At 44.1% G+C, this 22250-nt stretch overlaps 1 protein-coding gene across 1 annotated transcript in view; it reads left to right on the top strand.

Annotated features, from left to right (window-relative positions):
- TMTC1 (transmembrane O-mannosyltransferase targeting cadherins 1) overlaps positions 1-22250 on the top strand; it is a 412328-nt gene that overhangs the window by 143288 nt on the left and 246790 nt on the right. Inside the window, exon 6 of the mRNA XM_038765197.1 lies at positions 14524-14605. Within this exon, the coding sequence (XP_038621125.1) occupies positions 14524-14605 (82 nt within the window). The remainder of the gene's footprint in view (positions 1-14523; positions 14606-22250) is intronic.

Genomic DNA, 22250 nt, shown 5'->3' with positions numbered 1-22250 from the left:
GGTAATCAGGTTGTCCCACAGGGGCTCACTTCTCTCTAGACTAAGCTCATTGCAGGCAGAGAACGTGTCTGTCAAATCTATTACGTTGTACTCTCCCAAGCACTTAGTACAGTGCTCTGCACGCAGTAAGTACTCAGTAAATATTGATTCCCTGGACGTCAGTTTCCTCATCTGCAAAATGGGAATTCAATACCTGTTCTCCCTCCTACTTAAACTGTGAGCCCCCTGTGGGTCCTGATTGCCTTGTATCTACTGCAGCGCTTAGTACAGTGTGTGGCACATAGTAAGGGCTTAACAAAACCCACAATTATCAATCAATTGATCCTGTATTGTACTCTCCCAAACACTTAACCCGCTGTTCTGCACAGGGTAAGTGCTCAGTTAGTTCCATTGATTGATTGACTGATTCTATATTGTTCCTTTTGAAGGCTTAATACAGTGCGCTGTACATAGTAATTGTAAGCACTCAGTACATTCCACTGATAGATTGATTCAGTACTTACCAGTCTTCTTTGGGGTCCAAGTGCTTTCATAATGTGGGTTCTTTTATTCAACCGCCTTGTATGATCAAGTACTATTCATTCATTCAATCGTATTTATTGAGCGCTTACAGTGTGCAGAGCACTGTACTAAGCACTTGTAAATAACAATTCGGCAACAGATAGCAACAGTCCCTACTCAACAACAGATTTATGTTCCTTTTAGTCTTCTGCCATTAGCTAGGAGATTGGAGAATATAGGAAAACACCTCTAGTAAATGTACATGGTGGGAGGGGGATGATATTGAAAGCCCATCTCCTCCAAAAAGCCTTCCCTGACTGAGCCTTCTTTTCCTCTTCTCCCTCTCCCTTCTTCGTCACCCTGACTTGCTCCCTTCATTCATCCCCCCCCCAACCCCACAGCACTTATGTCCTTATCTGTCATTTATTTATTTCTATTAATGGCTGTCTCCCCCTCTAGACTGTAAGCTCATTGTAGGCAGGGAATGTGTCTGCTTATTCATCAATCGTATTTATTGAGCACTTACTATGTGCAGAGCACTGTACTAAGCGCTTAAATTTTATCTCACCCCTCCTGGGTGATTTATTTTAAACACTCCCGTGTATTTACAATTTTTTTTAGTTTTCATAGCAGAGAGGAGATTAGAACCCAGGTCTCCAGCCTTTCACTTCCCTCCCCTCCCAAGCTCTTAGTACAAGGCTCTGCACACAGTAAGCACTCAATAAATATGATTGACTGACTGGCAAGTATTATGCTACTTTTAGCCTTCTGCCACTGGCGAGGAGAGGAGGGATTAAGGGAAAATGGATTTAGTAAACATAGGCCGTGGGAGTGAGGGGGATGATTATGTAGTCCTAGTTAGGCATGCGGGCAAAGAAGAGGAGGATTTGAAGATCTATTGTGCTAAAAGCAGGGGACTACTCTTCTCTCGCACAAGACTGGGTCGTTTTGGATATGTTGAAACTGAGAAATGATGTGCTCATATGCATTTAAATATGGTGTTTTGGGAACTCTTTATCGACCTCAGATCTAAAGGTCTGACTACGAGGGGACTCGGATAGGAGCGGCTCACAGCCTTGTGAGATTTCGAACCTCATTCCTATTCATGGTGCGAAGCATCCTGTTTGAGCCTCTGCCTTTCTAAAGAGCAGCAGCTTAGCCTCAGTTCTCATCCTGGCTCTACCACTTGTCTGCTGTGTGACCTTGGGCGAGTGACTTCACTTCTCTGGACCTCAGTTCTCTCATCTGTAAAATGGGGATGGGGATCTGTACTCCCCATCCCCACACTGAGTACAGCGCCTGATTTGTAGTAAGTGCTTTACAAATACTGTTAAAAAAAAAATAGAACTCTACCACAGCCACTTCGCTGCGCACCATACCACCATGAAATTGAGCAATTAAAATCTACTTGGTCGTATGGAATGGCCTGCTCTATTTGCAGTTTGGGAAGATATATCTCACTCCCAGCCTCCCTTTCCCTTCTTTTCTATTGGCAGGGCCCATCAGATACAGCGCTTTGCGTGACAGCCAGGAAGAGAAGCTGAGAAAATGCTAGTCCTCAAATTTTCAGAAATTAACAACCTGAACTAGTTTGCTGTTTCTCACCAGAGAAACACTTGTTTCAGATTAAACCCTTTATTTACGGTGAGCAAGCCGTGGATCATGGAGTTAATTGTGGGCGTGCGTGGGGTGTGTGGGGTTGTGTTTGTGTGAGTGTGTGGTGACACCCTTTAGGAGGGAAGTGATTTTTTTGCTCTGAATCTGTCAGATTGTGGGGAAGCAGTGTGGCCTAGTCAGAGAAGAACACGGACCCGGTCATCAGTGGGCCTGTGTTCTAATCCCGACTTTGCCCCATGTCTGCTGGGTAACCTTGGGGGCACGTTGCTTAACTGCTCCTTGCCTCAATTTCCCCATTTGTAAAATGTAAAATGGGGATCCAATAGCTGTCCTTCCTCTTATTTACACTGTGAGCCTCCTGTGGGATAGGGAGTGTGTCTGACCTGAGTAACTCTTATATTTCTTCTAGTGTTTGACACCTAGAAAGAGCTAAACAAATACTATTACTACCATTACTCTGTGATTCATTGCTCTTTACTGATGTTAGTGAGAAGTCCCAATTTTTCCGCTTTTTTGCTTCTTCCTGTGACCTTCTTGCTGGACAAAGGTCAGGGGAGTTAGTAATAATAATTATGGATTTTGTTAAGCTCTTACTATGTGCCAGGCACTGTACTAAGTGCTGGGGTGCATACAAGCAAATCAGGTTGAACACAATCCATGTCCATATGGGGTTCACAGTCTCCAACCCCATTTTACAGATGAGGTCACTGAGGTGCAGAGAAGTGAATTTGACTTGCCCAAGGTCACACAGCAGACAAGTGTGACAGAGAAGCAGCGTGGCCCAGTGGAAAGAGTACGGGCTTTGGAGTCAGAGGTCATGGGTTCAAATCCCGGCTTTTCCAACTGACAGCTGTGTGACTTTGGGCAAGTCACTTCACTTCTCTGGGCCTCAGCTACCTCATCTGTAAAATGGGGATGAAGACTGTGAGCCCCCCGTGGGACAACCTGATCACCTTGTAACCTCCCCAGCACTTAGAACAGTGCTTTGCACATAGTAAGCGCTTAACAAATACTACTATTATTATTATTAAGTGGCAGAGTCAGGATTAGAATCCATGACCTTTTGACTCCCAAGCCCGGGCTCCATCCACTGTGCCATGACTTGAGTTTGGTCACGAGTTCAAGGTTAGGATGAGAAGAAACCTCAATTGGCATATTCTAACCCCAACCACCCTTCTAATAGGATATTTGAGGTTTCATCAAGCCTGTGTGACTACTGAGGTTTTTTTTTTTTAAATGAATCCAATTTTAAAGAAGTCGGTGACATTTTCCATCTCCACATTAGGTCAATTTAAACACGGGATGGTGATGCAAATATCAGAGCATTGGGAAAGCGTGTTTGAGAAAATGTAATGACTATAAAAGAAATTGAAACATTGGATTAAGCAAATCACCCGAAAGCTTGCCATCAGGATGAAGCATTATAAAGCAGAAATGTTAACCGAGCCTAGTTTCCCTATCCGAATGGAATTAAATATAAAGAGCAAATGGACAGAATGAGGAAAAGTTGTGGAAGATGCCTTGAATTTAAATTGGGTAGCCACAACTATGTGCCCTTTTTCCGCTTCATATTTGACAGACCACTTCTCTCCCCACCTCCAAAACCCTAACGACACAGAGAGAAGCAGCATGCCTAATGGATAGAGCACTTGCCTGGGAGTCAGAAGGACCTGGGTTCTAATCCTGCCTCCTCCACTTGTCTGCCGTGTGACCTTGGTCAAGTTGCTTCACTTCTCTGGGCCTCAGTTACCTCATCTTTAAAATGGGGATTAAGACTGTGAGCCCCCAGTGGGACAGGGACCATGTTCAAGCTGATTCTCTTGTATCTCCCCCAGAGCTTAGTACAGTGTCTAACACATAGTAAGCGCTTAACAAATACTATGAAAAAACAAACTCCTGTTCAACTGATCACACCCAGCCACGCTGAAATATGAAGCAAGGCCCATGAACTCAGACTATAGAACTGAACAGGCTATAGGCTATTAAACCTGGGTTCTAATCCCGGCTCTGCCAACTGTCTGCCGTATGACCTTGGTCAAGTCGTTTCCACTTCTCTGGACTTCAGTAACCTCATCTGTAAAATGGGGGTTAAGGCTGTGAGCACCGCGTGGGATGGGGACTGTGTCCAACCCAATTTGCTTGTATTTACCCCAGTGCTGAGTACAATGCCTGGCACATAGTGAGTACTTAGCATATACCATCATCGTTATTATTATTAGGACTGATAATAATAATAATGGCATTTATTAAGCACTTACTATGTGCAAAGCACTGTTCTAAGTGGTGGGGAGGTTACAAGGTGATCAGGTTGTCCCACGGGGGGCTCACAGTCTTCATCCCCATTTTACAGATGAAGGAACTGAGGCACAGAGAAGTGAAGTGACTTGCCCAAAGTCACACAGCTGACAAGTGGCGGAGCCGGGATTCGAACCCATGACCTCTGACTCCGAAGCCCGGGCTCTTTCCACTGAGCCACGCTGCTTCTCTAAAGTGCTCTGATCTACCAGGAAACTCTTCCAACTCAACAGGCCAACGGATCCACTAAAGACTTGTGTAGAGAATAATGTGATTGTGTTATTTGTTAAGAACATTTGCTTTTGTTAGCACTACACTAAGGCCCGGGGGAGATACAAGATGATTAGGTCGGACACAGTCCCTGTCCCACACTGGCAATCTCATCCAAGTAGGAGGGAGAATGGGTCCTGAATTACCGTTTTACAGATGAAGAAGCTGAGGCACAGAGACCTTAAGTGGGAAGTCCCGCAGTCGGCAAGAGGCAGGATTAGAATCCAAGTCTTTTGACTCCCAGACCATAGTCGTTTCCCCTGATTGTAAACCATGTGGCTGAATCAGCCATGCACTGTGGGCTGACAATAAGATTGGAGTATAATAATACTAGTCGGTCATATATACTGAGCACTTACTGTGTGCAGAACACTATACTACTGGAAAGTACAGTTCAGCAATACAGACAATATTGTTATTATTGTGGTATTTGTTAAGTGCTTACTCTGTGCCATTCATTCATTCAGTCCTCCTTCCTCTCCCCCTCCCCCCTCTCCATCTCCCCCGCCTTACCTCTTTCCCTTCCCCACAGCACCTGTATATATGTATATATGTTTGTACATATTTATTACTCTATTTATTTATTTTACTTGTATAAATCTATTCTATTTATTTTATTTTGTTAATATGTTTTGTTTTGTTCTCTGTCTCCCCCTTCTAGACTGTAAGCCCACTGTTGGGTAGGGACCGTCTCTATATGTTGCCAACATGTACTTCCCAAGCGCTTAGTACAGTGCTCTGCACACAGTAAGTGCTCAATAAATACAATTGATGATGATGATGATGATGAGCCCACTGTTGGGTAGGGACTGTCGCTATATGTTGCCAACTTGTACTTCCCAAGCGCTTAGTACAGTGAGAGCACACAGTAAGCGCTCAATAAATGCGATTGATTGATTGATTCAGTCCTATTTATTGAGCGCTTACTGTGTGCAGAGCACTGTACTAAGCGCTTGGGAAGTACAAGTCGGCAACATATAGAGACGGTCCCTACCCAACAACGGGCTCACAGTCTAGAAGCGGGAGACAGACAATAAAACAGAACATGTGGACAGGTATCAAGTCATTAGAACAAAAAGAATTAAAGCTAAAGTACAGTGCTCTGCACATAGTAAGCGCTTAATAAATACGATTCAATGATTGAATGGATTATTGAGAAAGAGCAAGAGGCGGTATCTGATTTTTCTTGAAACGACCTGTGAGAAATACTAATTCACATGTGTTAGCCCACTCGTAACAATTATCACCTAAATAAAGCTTTTATTTCATCTTGCTTAATATTAGCAACTATGTTAGAAGAAAGGGTTGCAATACACTGAACTAAGCTCTGGGATGGATACAAGCAAATTGGATTGGGCACAGTCCCTGTCCCACATGGGGCTCACAGTCTCAATCCCCATTATATAGTTGAGGGAACCGAGGCTCAGAGAAGTGAAGTGACTTGCCCAAGGTCACACAGCAGACAATAGGGTGGAGCTGGGATTAGAACCCATGACCTCTGACTCCCAAACCCGAGCTCTTTCCACTAGGCCATGTGCTACTGGAGGAAAATGAGGCAGCTTGGGTTCGGAGAACATCATACATGGAACCAAACAAAGAGACAATCTGCATGTAATTTGTTAGAAGAACATGTTAGCCCCCTACCTAGTTCTCAGGTATTTTAAGCAAACATCTAAACCCGGTGTGGATAATATTTGCTTATGTATTGTGTATATTCCACACCGTGGAGGAGTTTAATTTTCATGTCTATTCCAGGATGCCATTTAGAACTTTTCCCACGGGACTTTTCTGTAGAGAAAAAAAAAGGAATTTTTTCTTAAAATAGAACTCAATAGCCAAGGAGATGAAGCTTTTACTTTTAAAAGCATCTAAAAGCATCATAATAGTAATAATAAAAGCAGCATAGCCTAGTGGACAGAGCACAGGCCTGGAAGCTAGAAGGTCATGGGTTCTAATCCCAGCTCCGCTGTTTGTGTGCTGCATGACCTTGGGGAAGTCATTTCACTTCTCTGGGCCTCAGTTCTCTCATCTATAAATTGGGGGTTAAGACTGCGAGCCCCATGTGGGATAGGGACTGTGTCTAACCCGATATTCTTGTATCTACCCCAGCACTTTAGTACAGTGCCCAGCACATAGTAAGTGCTTAACAAATGCCATAATCATTATTCATTATCATTATTATTTTTATTTCTAAAGTGCTGACTTTGTACAAGGCACTATACTAAGCATTTGGAAAAAATATGCGAGTAAAAATGAAACACGGTCCCTAATCTTCAAGGCTCACAATCTAAGAATACGCGAGAGCAAAAACAGACCCCAGATACTAAGAAAGGAAGAAAATTAATATGAAAGACAAAGTCAGTGATAAAAGAAAATGCAATAAGGCACTATAACTAGAGGAGCGGTGTTTCAGTTGGGCATCCAGAAGGCAAATGGTTAGAGTTTCTGCTGAAAAATTGATCTTCTCATTCATTCATTCATTCAATTGTATTTATTGAGCGCTTACTGTGTGCAGAGCACTGTACTAAGCACTTGGGAGGTACAAGTTGGCAACATATAGAGACGGTCCCTACCCAAAAACGGGCTCACAGTCTAGAAGGGGGAGACAGACAACAAAACAAAACATGTAGACAGGTGTCAAAGTCGTCAGAACAAATAGAATTAAAGCTATATTCATTCATTCAATTCATTTACTGTGTGCAGAGCACTGTACTAAGCGCTTGGGAAGTGCAAGTTGGCAACATGTATATGCACATCATTAACAATAAATAGAATAGTAAATATGTACAAGTAAAATAAATAGAGTAATAAATCTGTACAAATATATATACCGGTGCTGTGGGGAGGGGGAGGAGGTAGGGCGGGGGGGATGGGGAGGGGGGAGGAAAAAGGGGGCTCAGTCTGGGAAGGCCTCTTGGAGGAGGTGAGCTCTCCGTAGGGCTTTAAAGGGAGGAAGAGCCCTGTCCTACTCAGTGTGGACAAATACTCCATGCTGAGTATGCTCTGCTCTGCTGCTTGGATCACTTTTCCATTCAGCCCACCACTCCACTCTTCAAAAACCTCCAATGCTGAGTGCTCAGTGTATGCAGACCAGTGCTCTCCACTGATACACATGTAGGCTTAGACATGGAAGAAAGTGATAGAGATGGGCTAATGGGTAGAGCACTCATCTAGGAGTCAGAAGTACCTGGGTTCTAATCCTGGCTCTGCCACTTGTCTGCGGTGTAACCCTGGGCTAGTCGCTTCACTTTTCTGTGCCTCAGTTACCCCATCTGGAAAATGGGGTTTAATACTAAGAACCCCACGCGGGACACGGACTGTGTCCAACCTAATTAGCTTGTATCTACCGTGGCACGCAGCAAGTCACTTAACAAATACCATAAAAAAGTGACGGTTTCCTAAGGACGGTGAATTTAAAAGTGATTATTCTGGCTACTGAGGGAATATAGTATATATTAATGGTATTTGGTAAGCGCTTACTATGTGCAAAGCACTGTTCTAAGTGCTGGGAAGGTTACAAGGTGATCAGGTTGTCCCACAAGGGGCTCACAGTTTTAATCCCCATTTTACAGATGAGGGAACTGAGGCCCAGAGAAGTGAAGTGACTTACCCAAAGTCACACAGCTGACAGTTAGCAGAGCCGGGATTTGAACCCATGACCTCTGACTCCAAAGCCCGGGCTCTTTCCACTGAGCCACACTGCTTCTTGCGGAGCAAGAGATGTAACAGTGTAACAGAGGCCGACTTTTCTCTTAGTCATCTGCTCTGATTTTTCATGTCAGTAGTGACTTTCTCAAGCTGAGAAGCCCGAGTGTTTTAGGCCCAGGGCAGAATGAAGTGATATTGATTCATAGTGTAAAATATTTCTCTTTCACAGGTAGTATCGTTGTCATCATCAGTAGTATTTATTGAGCGCTTACCATGTGCAGAAAACTGGACTAATTTCATTCATTCATTCATTCAATTGTATTTACTGAGCTCTTCCTGTGTGTAGAGCACTGTACTGAGTGCTTGGGAAGTACAAGGTGGCAACATATAGAGACGGTCCCTACCCAACAACGGGCTCACAGTCTAGAAGGGGGAGACAGACAACAAAACAAAATGTGTGGACAGGTGTCAAGTCGTCAGAACAAATAGAATTAAAGCTAGGTACACATCATTAACAAAATAAATAGAATAGTAAATATCTACAAGTAAAATAGAGTAACAAATCTGTACAAACATACATACAGGTGCTGTGGGGAGGGGAAGGAGGTAGGGCGGGGGGATGGGGAGGAGGAGAGGAATAAGGGGTCTCAGTCTGGGAAGGCCTCTTGGAGGAGGTGAGCTCTCAGTAGGGCTTTGAAGGGAGGAAGAGAGCAAGCATGGTGGATGTGTGGAGGGAGGGAGGGAGAGTACAATACTTACCTTTCCTCTCTGTTCTCCTGCTACGATCCAGCCCACACACTTCACTCTGATTCCAACCTACATCATTCATTCGTTCATTCATTCAATCGTATTTATTGAGCGCTTACTGTGTGCAGAGCACTGTACTAAGTGCTTGGAAAGTACAATTTGGCAACAAATAGAGAAATCCCTCCCCAACAACGGGCTCACAGTCTAGAATTGGGGAGACAGACAACAAAACAAAACAAAGGAAGTGGACAGGCATCAATAGGATCAATATAAATAAATAGAATTATAGATATATACAAGTCATTAATAAGATAAATAGAATAACAAATGTGTGCATATATACACAAGTGCTGTGGGATGGGGAGGGGAGAGGAGCAGAGGGACGGAGTCGGGGCGATGGGGAGGGGAGGAGGAGCAGAGGGAAAGGGGGGCTCAGTCTGGGAAGGCCTCCTGGAGGAGGTGAGGCTTGAATTTGTCTATCTTGCTGTCAGCCTCTTTCCCACATCCTGCCTCTGGCCTGGAACTCTTTCTCTCTTCATATCTGACAGTCACTCTCCCCACCTTCAAAGACATATTGAAGGCACATCTCCTCCAAGAGGCCTTCCCTGACTAAGCCCTCATTTCTTCTTCCCCCACTCCCTTCTGCATCATTTCTGCACTTGGATTTGATCCCTTTATTCACCCTTTCCTCAGCGCCACTGCACTTTTGTCCGTATCCGTAATTTATTTATCTGGGTTATCGTCTGTCTCTTCCTCTAGACTGTAAGCTCATTATGGGCAGGGAATGATGATGATAATGATGATGATGGCATTTATTAAGTGCTTACTATGTGCCAAGCCCTGTTCCAAGTGCTGGGGGCTACAAGGTAATCAGGTTGTCCCACATGGGGCTCACAGTCTTAATCCCCATTTTACAGATGAGGTAACTGAGGCACAGAGAAGTTAAATGACTTGCCCAAAGTCACACAGCTGACAAGTGGCGGAGTCGGGATTAGAACCCATGACCTCTGACTCCCAAGCCCTTGCTCTTTCCACTGAGCCATGCTGTTTCTAGACTGTGAGCCCACTGTTGGGTAGGGACTGTGTATATTTTGCCAAATTGTACTTCCCAAGCGCTTAGTACAGTGCTCTGCACACAGTAAGCTCTCAATAAATACGATTGAATGAATGAATGAATGTTGCTCTGTGTCTACCACCAGTTATATTGTTTTAGAACGGTGCTCAGTGCTTAGAGCAGTGCTTTAGTTAGCGCTTAATAAATGCCATTATTATTATTATTATTACTCTCCCAGGCTGTTAGTACAATGCTCTGCACACAGTAAGCCCTCAATAAGTATGATTGATTGATTGATACAACACAACAGAGTTGTTAACACATAATACAATTACACATAATACATAATACACATAACACATAATACACAATAAATACGATTGATTGATTGATTCCCTGCCCACAGTGAGCCAACAGTGTAAAGGAGGAAATCATGTTTATTCCATAGAGGAGCTTAATGGACAACTAAAGGTCCACCTTCTATTTCAGTGTTTGTAGCCCTATAAAACTGCAAAGTATTGAATTTCACAAAGGCTACTCTCTCTGCTTGTTTCAGTCTCCAAATCTCTAGCATCCGTAATGATGTCATCTATTTTAGGGTGACTTGTGGTTTTCAGGAAGCTGAATCTTCCAAATGGCCTCCTCGGCCTTCGTTTGAACCCTGCATAGGAAGTCCTTGCGTTCTTCAGGACTCCTGTATTTGTCATTTGTTGTGTAAGCTCTGTTGTGGGCAGGGAATGTTTCCGCTTATTCTGCTGTTTTGTGCTCTCCCGAGCGCTTTGTACAGTGCTCTGCCCATAGTAAGCGGTCAGTCGATACCATTGACGGATTGATTGATTGGTTAGAGTCGTTTGGGAGAATATCTCCAGGGCATCTTAAACGGCTCCTGGAAGCTTCTCTGTGCTTTACCTTTGACGCTTGGAAAAGCGGATTTTCCTCGGTGACGTTGAAATGTCTTTCTCAGCAGTTTTGCTATTGTTCAAATTCCCTTTCGAATGGAGGTATTTATATCCACAGTTAGGTCAAGAAAACCTTGATCATCACAAACATCATCAGTTTGTACATCAGTCAGTGGTATCTATTGGTTGGTATCTATCGCGAGGCCTTCCCCAATTCCTGTAAGGCCAACCTACTCACTGTACTTCGCTCTCGTCTATCTCGCCGCCGACCTCTCCCCCACGTTCTGCCTCTGACCTGGAATGCCCTCCCTTTTCATATCCAACAGACTCCATCACTCTCCCTGCCTTCAAAGCCTTATTAAAAGCACATCTCCGGCAAGAGGCCTTCCCTGACTAGGCACTCATTTCCTCTCTGTAGCTTCTGTGTCCATATGGCCTAGAAGGCAGTTTGAGAAGACATGGGAATATCAATGAAGTGTTTTTTTCCTCATCTCCCCCTCCCTCCCATGTCACCTTGACTTGCTCCTTTTGCTCTCCTCCCCGGCCCTCAGTATATATATATATGTAATTGTATTTATGTGTATTGCTGCCTGTTTGTTTATTTTGATGTCTGTCTCCCCCATTCTAGTCTGTAAGCCCGTTGTGGGCAGAGTGTCTCTCTTTATTGCTGTATTGTTGAGTTGTAGGTGGCGGGCAGACATCCAGATGGAGATGTCCTGAAGGCAGGAGGAGATGCGAGCCTGGAGGAAGGGAGAGAGAGCAGGGGCAGAGATGTAGATTTGGGGGTCATCAGCGTAGAGATGATAGTTGAAGCCGTGGGAGCGAATGAGGTCACACCAAGGGAGTGAGTGTAGATCGAGAACAGAAGGGGACCAAAAACTGAACCTTGAGGAACCCCTACAGTAAGGGAGGGAGAGGAGAAGCCCACAAAAGAGACTGAGAATGAACGACCGGAGAGATAAGAGGAGAACCTGGAGAGGACGGAGTCTGCAAAGCCAAGGTTGGATAGTGTGTTGAGGAGAAGGGGGTGGTCCACAGTGTCGAAGGCAGCTGAGAGGTTGAGGAGGATTAGGATAGAGTAGGAGCCTAGTATATCCTAGTAATATCCTCTATTAGGATAGAGTAGTTTAAGCGCTTAGTACAGTGCTCTGCACACAGTAAGCGCTCAATAAATACGATTGATGATAGGAGCCGTTGGATTTGGCAAGCAGGAGTTCATTGGTGACCTTTGAGAGGGCAGTTTCCGTGGAATCTAGGGGATGGAAGCCAGATTGGAGGGGATCAAGGAGAGAGTTGGCTTTGAAGTTGGCCCCCTCCCACCTCACCACCCTTCTCTCCTTCTCCGGCCCAGCCCACACACTCCGCTCCTCTGCCGCCACTAACCTCCTCACTGGGCCCGGTTGTCGCCTGTCCCGCTGTCGACCCCTGGCCTACCTCTGACCTGGAACGCCCTCCCTCCTCACATCCACCAAACTAGCTTTCTTCCCCCCTTCAAAGCCCTACTGAAGGCGCACCTCCTCCAAGAGGACTTCCCAGACTAAGCCACCATTTCCTCAGCTCCCCCTCCCATCCGCATTACCTCGACTCACTCCCTTTGCTCTTTCCCCCTTCCCCCCCACAGCACTTATGTATATATGAATAGATCTATAATTCTACTTATTCATATTGATGCCTGTTTACTTGTTTTATTGTCTCTCTCTCTCCCCCTTTAGACTGTAAGCCCATTGTGAGCAGGGAGTGTCTCTATTGTTGTATTGTACTTTCCAAGCACTCAGTACAGTGCTGTGCACACAGTAAGTGCTCAATATATACCATTGAATGTTTGAGTGACTGAATGAATGAAATAGTGTGGCCTATTGGAAAGAGCACAGGCTTTGGAGTCAGGGGACCTGGGTTCTAATTCTGGCTCATTCACTCATTCAGTCATATTTATTGAGCGATTACTATGTGCAGAGCACTGTACTAAGCACTTGGAAAGTACAATTCGGCAACAAATAGAGACAATCCCTACCTAACAACAGGCTCACAGGCTAGAAGGGGGGAGACAGACAATGAAACAAAACAAAACAAGTGAACAGGCATCAATAGCATCAATGTAAATACATAGAATTATGGATATAAGAACCACTTGCCTGTCATGTGATCATGGGCAAGTCACTTAACTTCTCTGTGCCTCAGTTTCCTAATCTGTAAAATGGGGATTCGTTAATTCATTCAGCTGTATTTATTGAGTGTTTATTGTGTGCAAAACACTGTACTAAGCGCTTGAGAGAGTACAATGCAACAATAAACAGACAAATTCCCTGCCCACTAAAGGCTAACAGGTCTTGGGGAGAGGGGATTTAAATACCAGTTCCCTCTCCTACTTATATTGTGAGTTCCTTGAGAGAAGGGGACTGTTTTTCATCTGATCTCCTTACACAAGGATAATAATTGTGGTATTTAAGTGCTTACTATGTACCAGGCACTGTACTAAGCACTGGGTGAATACAAGCAAATCGGGTCGGACACAGTCCCTGTCCAACATGGGGCTCACAGTCTCTTCCCATTTTACAGATGAGATCACTGAGGTATACAGCAGGCCCAAATCTATCCATCTCATTGTTTAGGATAGTGCTTGACACATAGTAAGGGCTTAACAAATACGACTATTTGACACATAGCAAAGTGTTAACAAATATAACTTTTAATTATTATAGTTGTTATTGTTATTAATAAATTATCCAAAGCTCGCTGTGGACAGGGAATGTGTCTGTTATACTGAACTCTCCCAAGGGCTTAGCACAATGCTCTGTGCACAGTAAGTGCTCAAGAAATACAGTAGACTGATCGACCAGAATGTCTGGGATGTACACATAGTCCATAACAGTAGAAATATTGAAGCTATTTACTGAGCACCCAATGGGTGAGATGTTTTGCAATTAGAACAGAAGCATGAAAAAATATCTGTGCCCACAAGAAGCTTATACTCTGATAGGGATAATCCAAAAAAATCATTCACCCATGCAATCAATCACAAATTTATACTGAAGGAGGGGAAAAGTGAAGAAATAATAATAATAATAATGATAGCATTCATTCATCATTCTTTCATTCAATCGTATTTATTGAGTGCTTACTGTGTGCAGAGCACTGTACTAAGCGCTTGGGAAGTAGAAGTTAGCACTTTGTGCAAAGCACCATTCTAAGCACTGAGGAGGTTACAAGGTGATCAGGTTGTCCCATGGGGGGTTCACAGTCTTAATCCTCATTTTACAGATGAGGTAACTGAGGCACAGGGAAGTGAAGTGATTTGCCCAAAGTCACACAGCTGGCAATTGGCAGAGCTGGGATTTGAACCCATGACCTCTGACTCCAAAGCGCGGGCTCTTTCCACTGAGCCACGCTGCGAGTTTTGGGAATTAATTGGGAAGGCTTTTTGGAGTAGGTTGGATTAAAAAATCCAAATGTAGTGACACCGTCAAAAATGTTCTTTTCTGTTTCATTCTTCAGGTACTTGACAGCAAGCAGCAATCAGAATGTCCTGCACACCACAAGGCCATTTTTAAAAAGAGCTGCTTTGGTCATCAGCTATGTAAGTATAGAAATTCGTTTGATAACTGACCAAAACAAGCAAACAAAAAAATCTCGATTTTGATGTGCTTCTGAGGTTTTATAGTGGCCGGTCAGTAGGATCAGTAGGACAAAGAGAAGCCAGGGTTCATGATTATTACAGTGTGTATTTTTATTGTTATACTCTCTCACACACTCAGTATAGTGCTGTGCACACAGTGAGCGGTCAGTAAATAACATTGACTGATTGACAGTGCTTGGCACATTAGCAATGTTTTACAAATCCCATTATTATTATGGAATTCCCCTTGTTATAAATAACAATGGTAATATTTAAGTGCTTACAATATGCTAAACACTTGGGTAAATTCAAGATAACATGGGGCCCGCAGCCTGAGAGAAAGCCTAATGGTTAGGCCTTGGATTTAGGAGTCAGAATGACCTGAGTTCTAATCCCAGCTCTGCCACATGTCTGTTGTGTGACCTCGGGCAAACCACTTCACTTTTCTGTTCCTCAGTTATCTCATCTGGAAAATGGGGGTTAAGACAGTGAGCCCCATGTGAGACAGAGATTGTGTCCAACCTGATTAGCTTGTATCTATCCCAACACTTGGTATAATGCCTGCCACATAGTAAGTACTGAACAAATGCCACTGAGAGAAAAAAAAATAACAGGAATTCCTTTACAGATGAGAAAATCAATCAAGTAACAGTATTTATTGTGTGTTTACTGTGTGCAGAGCACTGTACTTAGCATTTGAGAAAGTACAATACTATAGAGTTGGTAAAAAAAAAGAGTCCTTGCCCTAAAAGAGTTAGTAGAAGAGGCAGACGTTCAATAAATTCCAACTAGGAGCAGCAGCAGAGTATAAGGATCGAAACTAAATTCTGTGGGGTTGGGATTGAGGTATGTGAGTATCAAAGTGCTTAGAGGGGTGGCTTAGTGGAAGGAGCACGGGTTTAGGAGTCAGAAGTCGTGGGTTCTAATCCTGGCTCCGCCACTTGTCAGCTGTGTGACTTTGGGCAAGTCACTTCACTTCTCGGTGCCTCAGTTACCTCATCTGTAAAATGGAGATTAAGACTGTGAGCCCCACGTGGGACAAACTGATTACCCTGTGTCTACCCCAGTGCTTAAAACAGTGCTTGGCACATAGTATGCACTTAACAAATACCAACAATATTATTATTATTATTATTATAAATGCAAGTGCTTAGGTGATGTGGAAGAGAGGAACAACAGAGAAGGGGAATGAGAAGTTAGTTTGGGAAGGCTTCTTGAAGGGGATATGATTTTAGAAGGGCTTTGAAGAAGGGGACAGTGGTGATCTGTCCGATTTGAAGGAATGTGTGTATTTTATTGGTGTCCGTAATAATAATGATGGTATTTGTTAAGCGCTTATTATGTGCAAAGCACTGTTCTAAGCGCTGGGGAGGTTACAAGGTGATCGGGTTGTCCAACGGGGGGCTCACAGTTTTAATCCCCATTTTGCAGATGAGGACACTGAGGCACAGTGAAGTTGTGACTTTCATTCATTCATTCATTCATTCAATCGTATTTATTGAGTGCTTACTGTGTGCAGAGCACTGTACTAAGCGCTTGGGAAATACAAGTTGGCAACATGTAGAAACGGTCCCTACCCAACAGCAGGCTCACAGTCTAGAATGAGGAGACAGACAACAAAACAAAACATATTAACAAAGCAAAATAAATAGAATAGTAAACATGTACAAGTAAAATAAATGGAGTAATAAATCTGTACAAACATATGTACAGGTGCTGTGCTGAGGGGAAGGAGGTAGGGCCGGGGGGCGTGGAGAGGAAGGAGGGGGCTCAGTCTGGGAAGGCCTCCTGGAGGAGGTGAGCTCTCAGTAGGGGAAGGAACCAGTGGAGAGTGAGCGGTTGAATATGGAAGTGAAGGAGGGGAGGAGGGACGGGGCGAGAGATTTCATAAGATGAGAGAGAATGGGGTCAGAAGCACAGGTGGCCAGAGTAGCACTTGAGAGGAGGGAGGAGAGCTCATCTGAGGATACTGCTAGGAAAGATGGGAGAATAGTGGAGAGGGTTGAGAGCCGGGGGGTTGGAGAAGGGGGAGGAGTGACTTTGGGGAGTTCAGACCTGATGGAGTTAATTTTACTAATGAAGTAGGAGGCCAGATCGTTGGGGGTGAGGGAAGGAGGAGGGGGAGGAACAGGGGGCCTGAGAAGGGAGTTAAATATAAGGAAGAGCTGATGGGGATGATGGGCATGGGTGTCAATAAGGGAAGAGAAATAGTTTGTCCTGATCTTTCATGATCCTTCAGAGCTCTGAGTCCTCCAATAAGGTTGCTCCCCATCAATCCATCATAGTTACTGAGAGCTCACTGGATGCAGAGCCCTGCCAAAGTCACACAGCTGACAGTTGGCGGAGCCAGGATTTGAACCCATGACCTCTAACTCCAAAGCCCGTGCTCTTCCCACCGAGCCACGCTGCTTCTCTACTCCCGGCTACTTTGTACAGTGCCTTTCAAACAGCTAACACTCAATAAATATGATTGATGGATTGATTGATTGATGAAAGAAGAAATAGGCAGAGTTAGGTTGTGAGCCAAAGATCTGTGGTGAGTTAGTTGAGATGGAAGTACAGAGAGTAGGTTGGTGTCAGAAGAGTGATGTGTGCAGGCTGGGTAATAGTGGGAGAAGAGCAAGGATAGGTAGAGGGAGAGAGCTGATTCACTGCTTTAAAGCCAATGGTAATCAATCAATCAGTGATATTTATTGAGCGCTTACTGTGTGCAGAGCACTGTACTAAGCACTCAGATGAGTATAATATAACAGAATTGGTAGACATGTTCTCTGACCCCAGTGAGCTTGCAGTCTAGATGGGGAGACAGATGTCACTATAAATAAAACAATGACAGATATGGACATAAGTGCTGTGGAGCTGAGGGATGGGTGAATAAAGAGAGCAAATCCGAGTGCAAGGGTGACGCAGAAGGGAATGAAGAGTGTCTGTAAGGGGTTCCTGTTTGATGTGGAGATAGTAATAATAATAACGGTGGTCATCATCATTATTACGTGCAAAGCACTGTTCTAAGCGCTGGGGTAGATACAAGGCAATCAGGGTGTCCCATGTAGGGCACACAGGCGTCATCCCCATTTTACAGATGAGGGAACTGAGGCCCAGAGAAGTGAAGTGACTTGTGCAAAGTCACACAGCTGACAAGTGGTGGAGCCGGGATTAGAACCAACAACCTCTGACTCCCAAGCCGGGCTCTTTCCACTAAACCACGGTGCTTCTCTAATGAAACACGTGATGTTTTTGTCCACCCTCACTAATTTCCTTGTTGTGGGCCGCTTCATTTTACTTGGAAGCCCAGTTTGGAGTTAAGAGAACTGGAGGTCTTGAGGAGTGGGGAGATGTGCATGGAAAGATGAGGCAAACAGTAGTTCAGAAACATGTTCAAGGTCACACAGCAGGAATGCACTTCTCCCTGCTTCTCAAGAACCTCCTGTGGTCGACCATCCACCTCCGCATCAACAGAATCTCCTTACCATCGGCTTTTAAGCCCTCTCATGTCTCCTCCAAGAGATCTTCCCTGACTAAGCCCTCATTTCCTCTTTCCCTACTCCCTTCTTCATCAGCCTGACTCACTCTCTTTATTCACTTAAGCATTTACATCCGTATCTAAAATGTATTTATTTCTAAATAATGTCATCTCCCCCTCTAGCCTGTCAGCTCACTGTGGGCAGGAAATGTTTCTGTTATAGCGTGTTTTACTTTCCCAAGTGCTTAGTACAGTGACCTGCACACATTAAGCCCTCGATAATTATGATCGATCGATTGATTGATCAGCCAGCTCACTCCCTCCTACCTTAACATGTTGATTTCCTAGTGCAGTACAGTCTGTACACTTCACTCCTCCGACACCAACCTACTCTCTTTACCCACAGACGATCACTCTCACCCATCTTATTAAAGTGCTATGCACACAGTAAGACCTCAATAAATATGATTGAGTCTGTCCATATCCTTTCATTCATTCATTCAAGCGCATTTATTGAGCACTTACTGCGTGCAAAGCATTGTACTAAGTGCTTGGTAAGTACAGGTTGGCAACATATAGAGACGGTCCCTACCCAACAGCGGGCTCACATTCTAGTAGGGGGAGACAGACAACAAAACAAAACATGTGGACAGGTGTCAAGTCGTCAGAACAAATAGAAATAAAGCTAGATGCACATCATTAACAAAATAGAATAGTAAATATGTACAAGTAAAATAAATAGAGTAATAAATCTGTACAAACATATATACAGATGCTGTGGGGAGGGGAAGAAGGAAGGGTAGGGGGGATGGGGAGGAGGAGGAGAAAAAGGGGGCTCAGTCTGGGTGTACTCTGCCATTTCATTCATTCATTCACTCATTCATTCAATCGTATTTATTGAGCACTTACTGTGTGCAGAGCACTGTACTAAGCGCTTGGAAAGTACAAGTTGGCAACATATAGAGACGGTCCCTACCCAACAGCGGGCTCACATTCTAGAAGGGGGAGACAGACAACAAAACAAAACATGTGGACAGGGGTCAAGTCGTCAGAACAAATAGAAATAAAGCTAGATGCACATCATTAACAAAATAAATAGAATGGTAAATATGTACAAGTAAAATAAATAGAGTAATAAATCTGTACAAACATTTATACAGATGCTGTGGGGAGGGGAAGAAGGAAGGGCGGGAGGGATGGGGAGGAGGAGAGGAAAAAGGGGGCTCAGTCTGGGTGTACTCTGCCATTTCATTCATTCATTCACTCATTCATTCAATCGTATTTATTGAGCGCTTACTGTGTGCAGAGCACTGTACTAAGCGCTTGGAAAGTACAAGTTGGCAACATATAGAGACGGTCCCTACCCAACAACTTGCTCACAGTCTAGAAGGGGGAGACTGATAACAAAACAAAACATGTGGACAGATGTCAAGTCATCAGAATATGCCATTTCCCCTACCTGTAATTTATTTTAATATCGATTTCCCCATCTAGCCTATAAGCTCCTTGATGGCAGAGAATGTGTCCACCAACTGTATAACTGTACTCTCCCTAGCGCTAGTACGATGCTCTGAACGCAGTAAGCGCTCGACAAATATCACCGATGGATTGATTCATTGAAGTGACAGAACTGGAACTAGCGTACCTGTAGCTTCTGACATAAGGACCCACGTTCTTTCGACTTGGCTAGAAAAACAATCTTAAATGTGTGTTCACTTTGATTTGCACCTGAGAACAGCTCTGTGCATTCTGAGTCAATCGACTCCGGGTTGATAGTGAACTTATGAAGCTTTCTGTTGGCTGTCATTTCAGTCAAGCTCTCATAGGTGTTAGAAAATCTATAGCTGACAGTTGGGAGTGTCAATTTCCCACTTCTTTGAGGTTGTGTGAGTGCAGTAATGTACATTATAAGCGTAATCCACTATTAAAGTTTTCAAATATCTGCAAAGATTTATAAATTCTTTCATCGTTGTATTTATTGAGCACTTACTGTGTGCAAAGTACTGTACTAAGCGCTTGGGAGAGTACACTACAATGATAAACAGACACATCCCTTGCCCACAACGAGCTTACAGTGTGGTGGTGGGGAGACAGACATCAGTACAATAAATAAATGATATGGACGCAGGTTCTGTGTAACTGCGAGGGGGGAAGAGTTAAGGGAGCAAATCAGGGGGAAGCTGAAGGGATTGGGAGAAGAGGAAAGGGGAAGGCTTATTCTGGAAAGTTCTCTTCGAGATGTCCCTTCAGTAAGGCTTTGTTGGTGCAGAGAGTAATTTTCTGTCAGATTACACAAAAAATTAGACAGGCTAGAGGCAGGATGTGGGCTAGGGGTTGGCGGTGAGATAGGTGAGATTGAGGCCCAGTGAGGTTAGCACCAGAGGAGCGAACTGTGTTTCTGTTTGATGTGGAGGTGGGTGGGCAACCACTAGAGTTTTTTGAGGAGAGGGGTGACGTGTTGTCCTGAACGTTTTTGTAGAAAGATAATCCAGGCAGCAGCGTGAAGTGTGGACCGAAGTGGGGAGAGGCAGGAAGTTGGGAGGTCAGAAAGGAAGCTGATGCAGTAATCAAGGCAGGATAGGATGAGGGATTGTACTAACAAGGTAGCGGTTTGGATGGAGAGGAAAGGGAGGATTTTAGCGATACTGTGAAGGCGGACCGACAGGATTTAGTGATGGATTGAATATGTGGGTCGAAAGACAGAGAGGAGTCAATCTTAATGGCTCTTAATTTTCAAAGAGATGATATGGATGACACAGGGAAGCAATGTGGCCTAATGGATAGAGGACGGATCTAGGAATCAAAAAGACCTGGGTTCTAATCCCGGCTCTGCCTCTTGTCCGCTTTGTGACCTTGGACAAGCTACTCCCCTTCTCTGGGCTTCAGTTACCTCATCTGGAAAATAGGGATTCATGCATTCAATCATATTTATTGAGCGCTTATTGTTTTAAGCTCTTTGGAAGTACAAATCTGCAGCATATAGAGACGGTCCCTACCCAACAACGGGCTCACAGTCTAGAAGGGGGAGACAGACAGCAAAACAAAACATGTAGACAGGTGTCAAAGCTATATGCACATCATTAACAAAATAAATAGAATAGTAAATATCTACAAGGAAAATAGAGTAATAAATCTGTCCAAATATATACCAGTGCTGTGGGGAGGGGAAGAAGGGAGGGCGGGAGGGGGATGGAGAAGAGGGGAGGAAAAAGGGGCTCAGTCTGGGAAGACCTCCTGGAGGAGGTGAGCTCTCATTAGGGCTTTGAAGGGAGGAAGAGAGCTAACTTGGCGGATGTGAGGAGGGAGGGCATTCCAGGCCAGGGGAAGGACGTGGGCTGGGGGTCGACGGCGGGACAATACAATGAGCCCCATGTGAGACAGGGACTGTGTCCAACCTAATTAGCTTGTATCTACCCCAGTGCTTAGCACAGTGCTTGACACATAGTAAGGGCGCAACAGATACCGTCATTAATGCCAGAAGTACCAGTGAAAAAGTGAGTTTCACCAATTGCTGTATAGAATCCACAGAAAATCCAGTAGAAATTCATTTTCAGAATAGGCTCAGTAAGATTCCTTCAGATGTGACTTTTGGGCATATTCTCATCATACTCTAAGACTGCTTTTCTTATCTGAAATCTTTTTTTTTCAGTTTAGGTGTTGTGACATTGAATAAATGTCCTTGAATAAAGGACCTTGAATAAAGGACCTTGAATAAAGGAATAAACCTTGAATAAAGGTTTTTCGATCTTTTTTTGTCCTATTTTTAGCTAGTCGACAGTTTTTCTAAGGTCCTTCTTTGGTAATCTTTTTGTCATTTCAAACCTGGCAACTACATTTTAATAATAATTATGGTATTTGTTAAGCTTTTAGTATTTGCTGAGCACAGGGATAGAAACAATCCAATCCCATCTTACACCGTTCTCATCCCACCTAGGGTTCATATTCTAAAGGCGAGGGAGAATGGGTCTTATCCATAGTTTACAGATGAGGAACCTGACGCTCAGAGAAACTGGGACTTTTCCAAGGTCATATATCAGGGAAATGACAGAGAACCTAGGTCTCCTGGCTCCCAGGCCTGCGTTTTTTCCACAGGTCACACTGCCGTAAGGATTATGTGTGCATTGTGGAAGTCAGTTATTCAAT

The sequence above is a fragment of the Tachyglossus aculeatus genome, chromosome 2, assembly GCF_015852505.1.
Source record: "Tachyglossus aculeatus isolate mTacAcu1 chromosome 2, mTacAcu1.pri, whole genome shotgun sequence".
NCBI lineage: Eukaryota > Metazoa > Chordata > Mammalia > Monotremata > Tachyglossidae > Tachyglossus > Tachyglossus aculeatus.
Note: the sequence above shows the minus strand (reverse complement) of the source record. Positions and strands in the feature narration are given on the sequence as shown.